This window comes from Coffea arabica, chromosome 3e (genome assembly GCF_036785885.1).
Source record: "Coffea arabica cultivar ET-39 chromosome 3e, Coffea Arabica ET-39 HiFi, whole genome shotgun sequence".
Taxonomy (NCBI): Eukaryota; Viridiplantae; Streptophyta; class Magnoliopsida; order Gentianales; family Rubiaceae; genus Coffea; species Coffea arabica.
This window is the reverse complement of record NC_092315.1, coordinates 6,595,898-6,607,445: the sequence shown is the minus strand read 5'-3', so window position 1 is coordinate 6,607,445 and position 11,548 is coordinate 6,595,898. Positions and strand designations below refer to the sequence as shown.

Sequence of the window (11,548 nt, the reverse complement as noted above, 5' to 3'; positions counted from 1 at the left end):
CTTCTATTTAACAAGTTTACATGCCGGCTGAACGTTGACAGGGCCGCTCAAACCGATCAAAGTTGATTCGTAAATTTGTGGACAAAGCATTGTTTTCCTTCCTTTAGTTTAATAGATCCTGTGCCTTGCAAACACATATATAGGACACAAAGAAAGCTGCTGCAATCAATCACTGTCATCTTAGTGGAAGAGGACATAGTCAAACCGTCCGGGCTGGTTTTTTTTTTTTTTTTTTTTTTTTTTTTTGTATTTGTCACAGACAAAAAGTGTTTATGTTTTGATTTTGCATATTTATTGATCTGGATTTTGTTTTTCTTTGTGTGGACTATAATTGCATACAGCATCATCATATGTATATTGAATCTTCTGCATTTGAGCCTTTCAACTCCTCATCTCCAAGTCCCATTTTTTGTCAATAGCATCATCTAAGACTGAGTCTGTGACCATGCCTTTCTTTTGGGATTTTCCTGTGATGATCATGCTCATGATTATGACATTTATCTGTCTTATCCTCTTTCATGTGGACAACAGAAAGATGAAGTTACAAATAATTTCACACCCTTCAAGACAATTGATCCACTATGGTTTATGCTCTGAATCCAATTCATGTATCACAAGATTCACAACAATGAAGAATTACTAGGGAATACGTCAAACTTCTTGATGCACTGAAATCAAGTTCTTCATATCATATATGACAAAATATACCAGAACAAGGTGTAACACCTTATTGTCATGATTGTTACATAAACTCAAGGCACACATAAAAAAAATTACTTAGTACTCCATAGTAATACAGATTTGGAATATTCATTGAAAGATTCAAACATTATTACTTTTGAATCGTGGCGCTGTGAAGAACCACTGTCTCAACTGTGAGTCCAGGCCCAAAACCAAAGAGCACACCCCATTCTAAGCCTTCCCCTGTGGTGTTGAATCCATCCTTGGCTGAGGCCTTTCTCATCTCATCAAGAATGAACAGGACACAGGCACTTGACATATTTCCATACTCGCTCATCACATGCCTAGTAGCCCGTAATTTTTTGGGCTTTAGAGCCAGTTTTTCCTCCACTTGGTCCAAAATTGCAGGTCCACCAGGATGTGCAATCCAAAAGAGTGAGTTCCAGTCAGAAATACCAAGAGGCTCAAATGCTTCTTTCAGGCTCTTTTCAATGTTCTTTGAGATTAACCCGGGAACATCCTTGAGAAGATGGAACGTAAGCCCAACCTCACGAAGATGGCCGTCGATAGCCCCGTGACTGTCTGGAAGAATGGTTTGGGCTGCTGTAACGATCTCAAACAAGGGCCTCTCAACTTCGGGAACCGGATCGGCGCCGATAATGATGGCAGCTGCCCCATCTCCAAACAGGGCTTGGCCTACAAGACTATCCAAATGCGCGTCACTTGGGCCACGGAATGTAACTGCAGTGATTTCTGAGCAGACGACAAGGACACGGGCACCTTTGTTGTTCTCAGCCAAGTCCTTGGCTACCCGGAGGACCGTCCCACCAGCAAAACAACCCTGTTGGTACATCATGAGGCGCTTGACGGACGGGCGAAGGCCCAAGAGTTTGGTGAGCTGATAGTCTGCTCCAGGCATGTCCACACCACTAGTGGTACAGAAGACTAGATGGGTGATCTTGGACTTGGGCTGACCCCATTCCTTAATGGCCTTTTGGGCTGCTTCTTTGCCCAGTTTTGGTACTTCAACAACCACCATGTCTTGCCTAGCATCTAGTGAGGGTGCCATGTAAGCACAAATATTGGGATTTTCCTTCAAGATTTCCTCTGTCAAGTACATGTAACGCTTCTTAATCATCGATTTGTCACCTGAAATGAAATTCAAAAAAAAAAAAAAAAAATGTTCATTAGAACCAATTTGGATCATCCAGCTGCTTACTTAGATGATGAATTGGGAATTATCAAGTCATCATGGTTGAACAGTTTGAATACGTTTCCTAATGCAAGAAAGTTGAGTTTTATCCACTTGGGGCAATATCTAATTTCCATTCAGAAAAGTCTACCCTATCTTTCTGCAAAGAAAAGACTTAAGAAATTAACACACATCTTAGCATGAACCTTTAACCAAGAAAGAATCTGACTTTTCAATTCTTCAATCTGGAGTTTCCATAAACATATTTCATAAATCATGTGATAGTTTTCTCTTTTTGTCTTTTTCCTTTGAGTCATGTTCCTACCTTTGTAAGGCCAAAAACAAAACTTCCATTTATCCTTTGGTATTTTCACTCTTGAAAGCATACATTTTGTCTCTTTTACTGCATCAACGGACTCAGATGCTGATAGTGTTGAAATGTTCTTATAAGGGCGGTAGAGGCTGTAAATTCTGTATTAAAGTATGCAGACTAGACATTAAAAAAAAAATTGCAGGCTAAGTAAATTGAGCTCTCAATATGGATATTTCTCAATCATTCAAAAATTTCTGTGTCTTTCAGCAAAGAAGAAACTAAACACAGTTTATTTTAATTAGTAGGAAAAGGTAAGTTACTAACTATCATGCATGGTCCATAACAATTCTAAGGTTTTACTTCAACGTACGAATGTTTTTTCTGATCTTCAAGGCACTATAATTATGAGAGTTACAAGAATGCAGGTGAGTTATTACAAAAAAAAAATGAAAACCTAATGAGGTCAGGTTAGAATGGATTTATGCATAGAATTTTTCTATTAAGTAGCAAAACGAAATGAAGGAATGAAAGGAAAATGATCTCAGAAGTCAGAAGCTTCAAACTGTGTTATGGAACCTAGAATACAGCTGGTTCATATCATTTCAGCAAACTAACTTCTTTTATTGGAGGAAACAATTAATCCCTGTTATTCAATCCTCCCCTCCATCTTTCACCTAATTCCGGGAAAAAGGTGCAATTAATATCATTCCCACCAATTACTTACCCAAAAAAAAAAAAGAAAATCATTCACACTATTCTTTTTCTTTTTGTTTTTCCAATCTTCTATATATCTATACATATATATATATATATATATCTCTCTCTCTCTCTCTTTCAAGACCTTCAACAAAAAACCAATCAATCAATGATTTAAGCAAAATATTCAAGACCATGCATTTCTAAGCCTCCAAACTCTAATGCATGTCTAAATATCTAACCAAGACACCCTAGGTGATCATCAAGTTTTACGGTATTATGGCTGACTTTCTTAAAGAAAAAACAAAAAAAAAAAAGATTATGATCAATCAAACAGATTAATCACAAAAGCAAAAGCGTTATATATACTTACACATGCGCTTAAACTTTTCTTTGAGCTCAGTCTTATGCTCACTATCAGTAATGCGAAAATAATAATCCGGATAAGTGCTTTGCTCGACACAATTTGGTGGCGTAGCTGTTCCGATGGCCATGATCGTCGCCGGTCCTTCGGCCCTTTGAGCCCTCCTAACTTCCTCGACGGTAACCATTTTTGCTCGGAAAAAGAGAAAAATTAAGGTACGTAGACTTTTGCAGGTAGCTGCTAGCTTTGTAGCTCCGAAAGAAGTTGTGGCTGTGCAAGTCTGCAAAATGGTTTGGTACATATAGTACTCGAAGATGGGGTAATTTTTTTTTTTTTTTTTTTTTGTTAGATGGGGTAATTACTATAATGGTAGCTTAGAATCACATGCCTAGCGAACGTAAGGTTGCCGGCCGCACGTGATAGTTTCGTGTGGTTTGCACTTGCCCCTCAAACCATCTACATGACTCCGAAATTTGGTACCTAACCCCGAGTTCCAATTTCCCTGCATACACTCGCAATTTTGTTGTCATGTTTGCACCTTAGTGTCATCAATCAACACTCAAGCTAGTAATAAGCTATAAAAAACCTATTTCGATATGGTGGTTTTTTGAAAAAAAATTGATTTACTATTTTTTCATGTTATCTGTCAGGTTTACGGTCCGAATTTTGGGTCTAACAATTTTGAGGATAAAAAGGGTGTGAAGAGAAGAGGAAGGACAAAAAAGAAAAAAAATTTTGGTTCACTAGTATTACTACTATTTTTTTTACTAGTATTTCATTAATGGTTTAATTGCTTAATATTGTTTAAGTAAGTCTTGGTCTAATAAGAATTCAAGGTTGAAAATCTATGAGTTAGAGGTTTTTTAAGTTCAAATTTTGCTCTATGTAAGTTTCTTCTAATCTAAGCATATGTTAGTATACATCCCTTGTTATGTCATAATTTGTTTGTGCTGGTCCAAGAAACGATGGTGACTTTCTTGTAATCTTATTTCAGAAATGTTGTTCAAGTATCAGCATTGAGTAATTGTTCCTAACAAGAATAACCTTTTTCATTACAGTTATAAGATATGTTCTGGTTAGTGTGTGTTTGGATAGTAGTTTATTTGAAGATAATTTTGTATAAAAAAAAATAATACTGTAGCACTTTTTTGATATGATGTATGTGAGATCAAAAGATTATTGAAAAATGTAATGATGATATAAGTAAATAAAATAATCTTAATTTCTTAAAAATCCGGCTAATTTGTATTGACAACATATATATAAAAAAATAAAAATGTATTACTCATTTTTTTTTTTAAAAAAAAAAGGAAATTACTCTGTAGTTATATTTTTGGAGTTATCTCCGAAAAGCTGCATTCTGTTGTTAAATGCAAGTTGTTCTGCCATAGAACCAGCAATTTTCATGAGTTAGAATAAAGACTCTTTATTTTAATAGATGGATATTTAAGTGCGTTGACTAGGTAGTGATTGAAACTCCACAAACACTTCAAAAAAGAAAAAAAAAAAAAAACCAGAGGCATTTTTAGAGTTGAAAATAGCTTCCTGTGTACTTCTTCAGGCATATGTGTTCATGTTAACGTAAGATTCCAATCAAGAGTTCTGCCTAAGAATAATTTTCCGGCAATCATTATGATGAAAATTTTAGGACGAAATCAGTAGAAGGATTATGGACTCAAGAAACTAAAGGAGTTTGCTCTTAGGGATAATTTCAGAGATTTCTCCTCAGATTTCTAATAGTTTTATTTATTTAGTGCTCTGAGACTTTAAAAAATCTCATTTGACGCTCCTACTTCAAACATTTTGTGACCTTTGAAACCTATTTTGAAATATAATATTAAAAAACTCATTTTGGAAGAGGATATATATGCAATTTCATTCCAACTTTGCCATTTTCTTGTGATTTCTTAATTGTCATAACACACCAAATTTATTGCTTAACTCTTGTAAATTAATCGATGTTGTTCTTTAATGAAAATTTAAGAGTTGATAATAAGATAAAAAAAAACTCTTTAACAATTTTTTGTGTCATTGGTTTGGACAAGAAAGGTTAAATTATAAAATTACGAATGATTTAAAAATAACTTGCAATAATTTACAACCGTGAGAATACCTTTTTACACTAATTTAAACATAATACAAATAAGTTTATATATAAATTTTAGCATGTTGTATCTTTTTAGTTGTCAAGCCATTGATTTGGACACAAAAATTAGAAAATTCCAAATTATGTAAATGATTTATAAATTAACTCAAAACACCATACAGTAAAGAAAATATTATCTTTGTCACTTGTAAAAACTTCAAATAGACTTTCAGATATATACTCTTGCTATTTAAAAAATACACTACATTTTGTCCCATCAGAATAAACCTTTATACTTTTTGTTTTTGTTTTTCATTTGTTATTAATATATTCACATTTTGGTAATAAAAAGTAAGACAATAAAAGGGCAAATTTGGAATGGGTTGGATTTGCTCACGTTTTGTTCTTAACATACTCACATTTTGTTATATTTACTCTTCCAAAATGAATTTTTAATATTATATATTAAAACGGGTTGTAAATGATGCAAAAGACTTAAAGTAAAGAAAACAAGTGACATTTTTCAAAATTTAAGAGTCCTAAATGAAACTGTTAGAAACCTTGGAAGAGGTTTCTAAAACTATCCCTTGTTTTTAAATCGAGTTGGGAGAGATAGATTGGAAATTAGCAAATTTTGGCTGGAGTCTCTATTGCTGGTTTGTGTGGTAAAAGGTCATATCTGCTGAAAAAGCTTCTAGCAACAAGAAGAAAATTATTATTCGTGTAATGCTATAATTTGATTGGGCAACCTATGCAACAATTGAAGTACTTTTTCCATAATTTCCTATCCCTCTCTATATCATTGTCATCCAGTGGTTTCGAGCTTGACGGCTTCATTAAACTAAATTGAGGTCCTCATCGAAATTGTATGTCTAGATATTCAAAGATTGCCCATTTGTTATCCAGTTATTGGCCAATTACTTGTTGGCCCTAAAATGCAAACTTTTGAACTGCCACGAATTATTCATGTACTTAATTTTCCAATGAAACACAGCCTTAGCAGATCAAATTAGCCAAAACAAGTAGAGATAAAAAGTTTTTGCACATATACTTTCTGCAGCAAAACCAATCATTCAAACAATCCGGACGGACAATTGAGATTGTGGCTACTCAGGAGAAGGTTTTCAATGCTCACAAAAGTGTAATTTATTCTCTGCTTCACCTTTTCTAGCCACTTAATTTATGTTTACCATGTGTCTGGACCTGTGGTCCAGATTTTTGTATGAACTTGACACGACATACAACATGTTGGAGTATATTGGCTTGAGTAATTAACCTCAAAAACAGTTAGTTCTTAGTAGTTGGTAAAGCCTCTCGGGGTTGGCTTGGATGGCATCAGGGTAGCTCCTTTGAGTCCTGAGGTCGTGTATTCGAGTCGTCCCTCCTACCGTGCTGTGTATCCTTGGAGGGTGGGGTGTACAGGCGCAAAGATATTAGTCCAGCAAAGTTAGAATTCTTCCTGTGTCAAAAAAAAAAAAAAAAAAACTTAGTAGTTGGTAAAATTGGCATGATTAATTTAAGGTCAAAATCCTTTTCTTCCCTAGCAATTATCTACTTAAATTAAAAAAAAAAAAGTATCTAGAAACGCTTTGGCAAAAGAGGATCTAAGAAGGAAAAACAAAAGTATCTAGTAATTATGTAACATACTAAAAAAAAAGGAGTATCTACCCCAACTACTTGGGCAAAAGAAGTATGCATGACGCATGCAAAGGCATAATCTTCAAGTCAAACACGAAGAAGCTGATCTAGGACAGTGTTGTTTCAAGGTATTCTACATCGCATTGTCTGAAATTCATTGCATTTAAAAAACATTAGCGTACAGAAAAAGAGTTTCGATTGATATTTTCTTAAGTTTTTGTAACAAAAAAAATGTACTATGACGATTTGAAATAAGGTGAATGAAAAATGTATTCACGAAAAACGTAAAATTTTTTTTTAGAGAAAATGGCTTTCCAAACAAGGTTGACAAAAGAGCAATTCATAGAAGGCAAAAGAAGAAATCTTTGCTTCTTTTTCTTGAGGGATCAAGAAAGAATTTAAACACGTTTCAGCTTAGACAAATAGATATAGAAACGAATTTTTTGCCAAATGATGCAAAAACTTGAGGATCAAAGTTAATGATCAAAATCTTTGGTTTCTGAACTTAGTAAGATCTAAATACTTGGAAAATAATGAACAAAATTTAAAGTGTTTCCTGAATTTAGTTCCTCTGATTAAGGTTAACAGAATCATTTGCATTGCAGGAGACTTTATTCCTTGTATAGTTCATTACAGAATTATCGCCAATATTCTACTAAACCACGATGATTACTATGAAATTGGTTTAGAGGGATTGTCGCTATTTCTTGCATCAGCAAAACATTTGATCTTCTCTAGAATGTACCTAAATCCTTGTTTTATTATAGCTATTCCAAAATTAATATTGTGATCTGTATAAGTTTTAACCAAAGCTTAATTATTTGGATAAAATGCAAAAATGACTTGTATACTTTTGAATCACGAATATTTCCATTTGATTTGTCTTTTCTTCTTTTGGTAGTTGTGATTTCTCTGTTCAACCGTCTTTGTTACGTGGACTACATAGTATTTAAGATATCAACTCGAACTAACAAACAAAATATCTACCAATTTATCAAGCTTATCTACTGATCCTGCATCAAAGATGAGATTATTCCAACGGGAACCAGCACGTTGTTGCTCCTAACAATCAACTTTGTTCATTTCCATGAAATTTGAAGGCTTTTTTCTGGCATATGATCAAACAACCAAATTAAGTTAAAATCCTGTCATGATTGGTATAGGCCAGAAAATTCGTCTTCAAATTAACGATTGAATATGTCTAAAGGTGCCCATTGAATACTCATTAAAATATATTTCTGGTATTAGATTTTTAGAAAGATAATATTAATTAGAGAAAGTGTATAAATATAAAAGAGAGTAATAATTGTTAGTATGTTAACATCTTAACGAATGACTATGACACCAGTTTAAAAAACCCTTAATATATGATTTTCAACTTTCCTTTATACTCAAGTACTTGGGAACCAAACTCATCACATCAAATCAATTTACATGCACATCTACTTTCCATTTCCTGGTACAAATGGTTAGGATTTGTTCATGATATTTGGCAAACAATTGCACAACACGTACATTGAATGTTCATTTGATGCTTTTAGACAAATACCTAAGACTTTCAGCAAAGGTTTCATTTGCTACATTCCACGTACAAGATTCTTGTAAGCCACCAAGAGAGTTTTAAAACCTCTACTTAGGTGTAGATCAAGAGATTTGGTGTAGACCGAGAGATCAATATCCAAACTTTCTTGAAAATATTTCGCCAACGGGTGCTTATGCACTCGTCTGGACCAGTAATAGTTCATCCGGTTCCCCTTCACCTCTTTAGTTCTCTCTTCCCCTAGTGTAGAGTAGGAGTAATTATAGTATAGAATTTTTTGTGTCGACAAAAAAAAAATGTACAATTTAATTCTCGTCCGCGTCTAACTGTAAGCATGTGACCAAGATTCTTGTTTTGGGGACCAATCTCAGTGCAAGGTCCAATTACTGAACAAGGCATCAGCATGAATCTTGTGCTGTAATTGAAAGTGAAATAGCTTTGATGTTATTAAGGTTGTGATACGAGAGACTTGGCGGAATGAAAATCTCTAAACTTACCAACCACCATTTCGTCATCAATGCAATCTCCAACTCAGTGCCATACCAGGACATCAATGAACGGTTGTGGAGGATTAAACGCTTCCAGAATTTCGACATCAACTTGTAAAATTGTTCACCATATCACCAGCTTTCAAAACCGTCTTCAAAAGTGTTTCTCTGATTGACCAAAAAGGAAAAAGAAACAAAAGGGCTTTCTTTGCTACACTGTTTGGCAGAAAATAAAGAGGCTTTAAGTCTTGCTACTAGGAAAGCTTAAGAACACATGGAATCAGTTAGCTAGTTTCGATTATTATGGACTAACTTCTCATGCTCCAGCTGCTTAGACTTTCACGTCTGCAAAACAATTTCAATTTAATCAAGCACGTAATCCAGTCCAGCTATAGGTAGATTATTTCAATCTATAATATCGTCAAATTTTTATAATGGATTCAAACCTGATCTAGTAGAATTTATTTTACTTGCCAAACTCCTTACATTTGGTAATAAAATAGTTCACCAACTAACTGATGTGAATGGTTTTGAAGCACTTCTAGTATCTAGTGAAGTCGACCTGCGCATCTTGGACGAATCTGCACCTGTTATCATGCTGCCCAATGGCGAAATAGTCCAGAACAGATTGTTTTAGTTCTCAATTTAAAACTTTCCCCAGAAAAAGAATCCTACTCTATAACTTGTAACCAATAAGACCACTCAAGCTTTTAATAGCAATTATTATAGAAATCTGGATACTTGTGGATCTTTCAATACAGATGCCAGCCATGGCTGCAGCGTAAACCAACCAAAATATCTTCACTTTGTCGTATCCATCATGCTAAGCATCCTTGTCAGATTTACTAGCAATTGCCCCTAATTGACATCTGCAGCAGGGCTTTGATTTCTGGCTGACACTTGGCTGGGGCAAGGTAAATAGGAGCACACGATTTTTAACCAATTAGCTATAAAATAATTAGGATACTGCTAATTATAAGTAGGAGGACATAAATATTAGTTTGAATCATAAGAATCTGTAAAGATATAAAAGAAAATTTTGAAGTTCTCTGAATCTTTCTAGGCTGGTGTTTTAATTTGATGACTTGGTTTTACATGCATAAGCGTGGAAGCAAACAAATACAGAAGCCGATATTTGCCGACCCTTCACTCTCATGCTTCACATTGACTTGGTATGATATTCATTTGCAAGTAATAAGCATTTGAACCAAAGAAATAATCAACCCAAATTGCTTTGATATTCACCGCCTATTGAATACAAAAAAAAACCAACGGCAAAAACTTATGACGAACCAATTAATTAGTTCCAGGACATCAAGAATAGTGGTGGAGGGTTAAGCCATTCCAGCATTCCTCCGTCATCTTGTACTTGGACCATTGGGATCATATATTATATGTATAGGGCTTGTACTTAGTTGTTAGAAGCTTTGCAGAATCTAATTATAAAGAATATCAAGATGAGCAAAAGTATTCTGCCCTCGTACATATATTACTTTGATAGTTTTATTTTTGGAGAATGGTGTTATTATATCTTTTTTAGTGAAAGAACATATTATTGTCGTGACCGAAAAAATGGTGATACAACTGCAGATGTAAATAATCATAGAAATCACATAAGCTATTTTTACTAAATAAAATTTTTAGTCACTTTTCACGTAAGTTGTTTTTAAAAGGAGTTATTACTAAAAATAAGGGAAAATAATCGGTTTCATCCTTCACATTTCACAAAAATATTCTTTTCGTCCCTCACTTTTGAAATGAAGCAATTTCATCCTTGACATTTAAAAACTGAAATTATTACATCCCTAAACCTGAATTTCAATATGAATCAAACCACCAATCAACCTGATTACAAATTTTGGAGGTGTAATTGGAAGATCATTTGGTTAACTCAACTTGATATTCATGTGAAATTTAATGAACTTAAAAAGAAAAAAGAAAAAATTATAACATAAAAAAGAAACATTAATCTTTTCTACATTATCATTGTATACACTGACGGTTTTATGTACCGCCATATCATTTTAATTTAAATTTAAACACCAAATTTTATATTTATGATACACATTTAGATTCGCAAGGCGATATACTAATGGTGCATGAAAAGATTTATCAAAAAAAAAATTCTACTATTCCAAGACAAAGAATGGGCTTTTATGTTATCATATTTATTTTTTTGGTTTAATAAGTGTCATGTGAATATGATGAAGTTGACCGAATGATCTATCAATTCTATTTTCAAAATTTATTGCTGGGTTATTAGATGGTTTGATTGAAAATTAGGTTCAGGGATGTAATCGTTTTAATTTTTAAATGTCAATGACGAATTTGCTTCATTTTAAAAGTGAGGGACGAAAAGAATATTTTTGCGAAATGTAAGGGATGAAATAGTTCATTTTCCCTAAAAATAATCATATTGTATAAATAATCATAGGAATCACATAGTATACTTTTTGGCCATAAAATAAAAGTATATATTTAATCATTGAATAATACTAATCTTTTCCACATGCATATATCCGCTTTTCATTTTCTTTCTTTGAAAGTGAA

The 11,548-nt window shown here is 33.7% G+C and overlaps 1 protein-coding gene across 1 annotated transcript; it reads right to left on the bottom strand.

Annotated features, from left to right (window-relative positions):
• Positions 1-647: 647 nt before the first annotated feature.
• LOC113736283 (chalcone synthase 2) lies at positions 648-3,532 on the bottom strand. The gene is made up of 2 exons (XM_027263177.2): positions 3,256-3,532; positions 648-1,830 (listed from the first exon to the last, which is right to left on the bottom strand). Exons 1-2 carry the CDS (start codon positions 3,431-3,433, stop codon positions 833-835), a joined length of 1,176 nt encoding a protein of 391 aa, XP_027118978.1. The 5' UTR covers positions 3,434-3,532; the 3' UTR covers positions 648-832.
• Between the last annotated feature and the right edge of the window lie 8,016 nt (positions 3,533-11,548).

Coding starts and splice junctions, on each gene's coding strand:
- LOC113736283 (XM_027263177.2), bottom strand. CDS start 3,433: ATGGTTACCGTCGAGGAAGTTAGGAGGGCTCAAAGGGCCGAAGGACCG. Junction 1,831..3,255: donor AGAAAAGTTTAAGCGCATGT/GTAAGTATATAT, acceptor ATTTCATTTCAG/GTGACAAATCGATGATTAAG.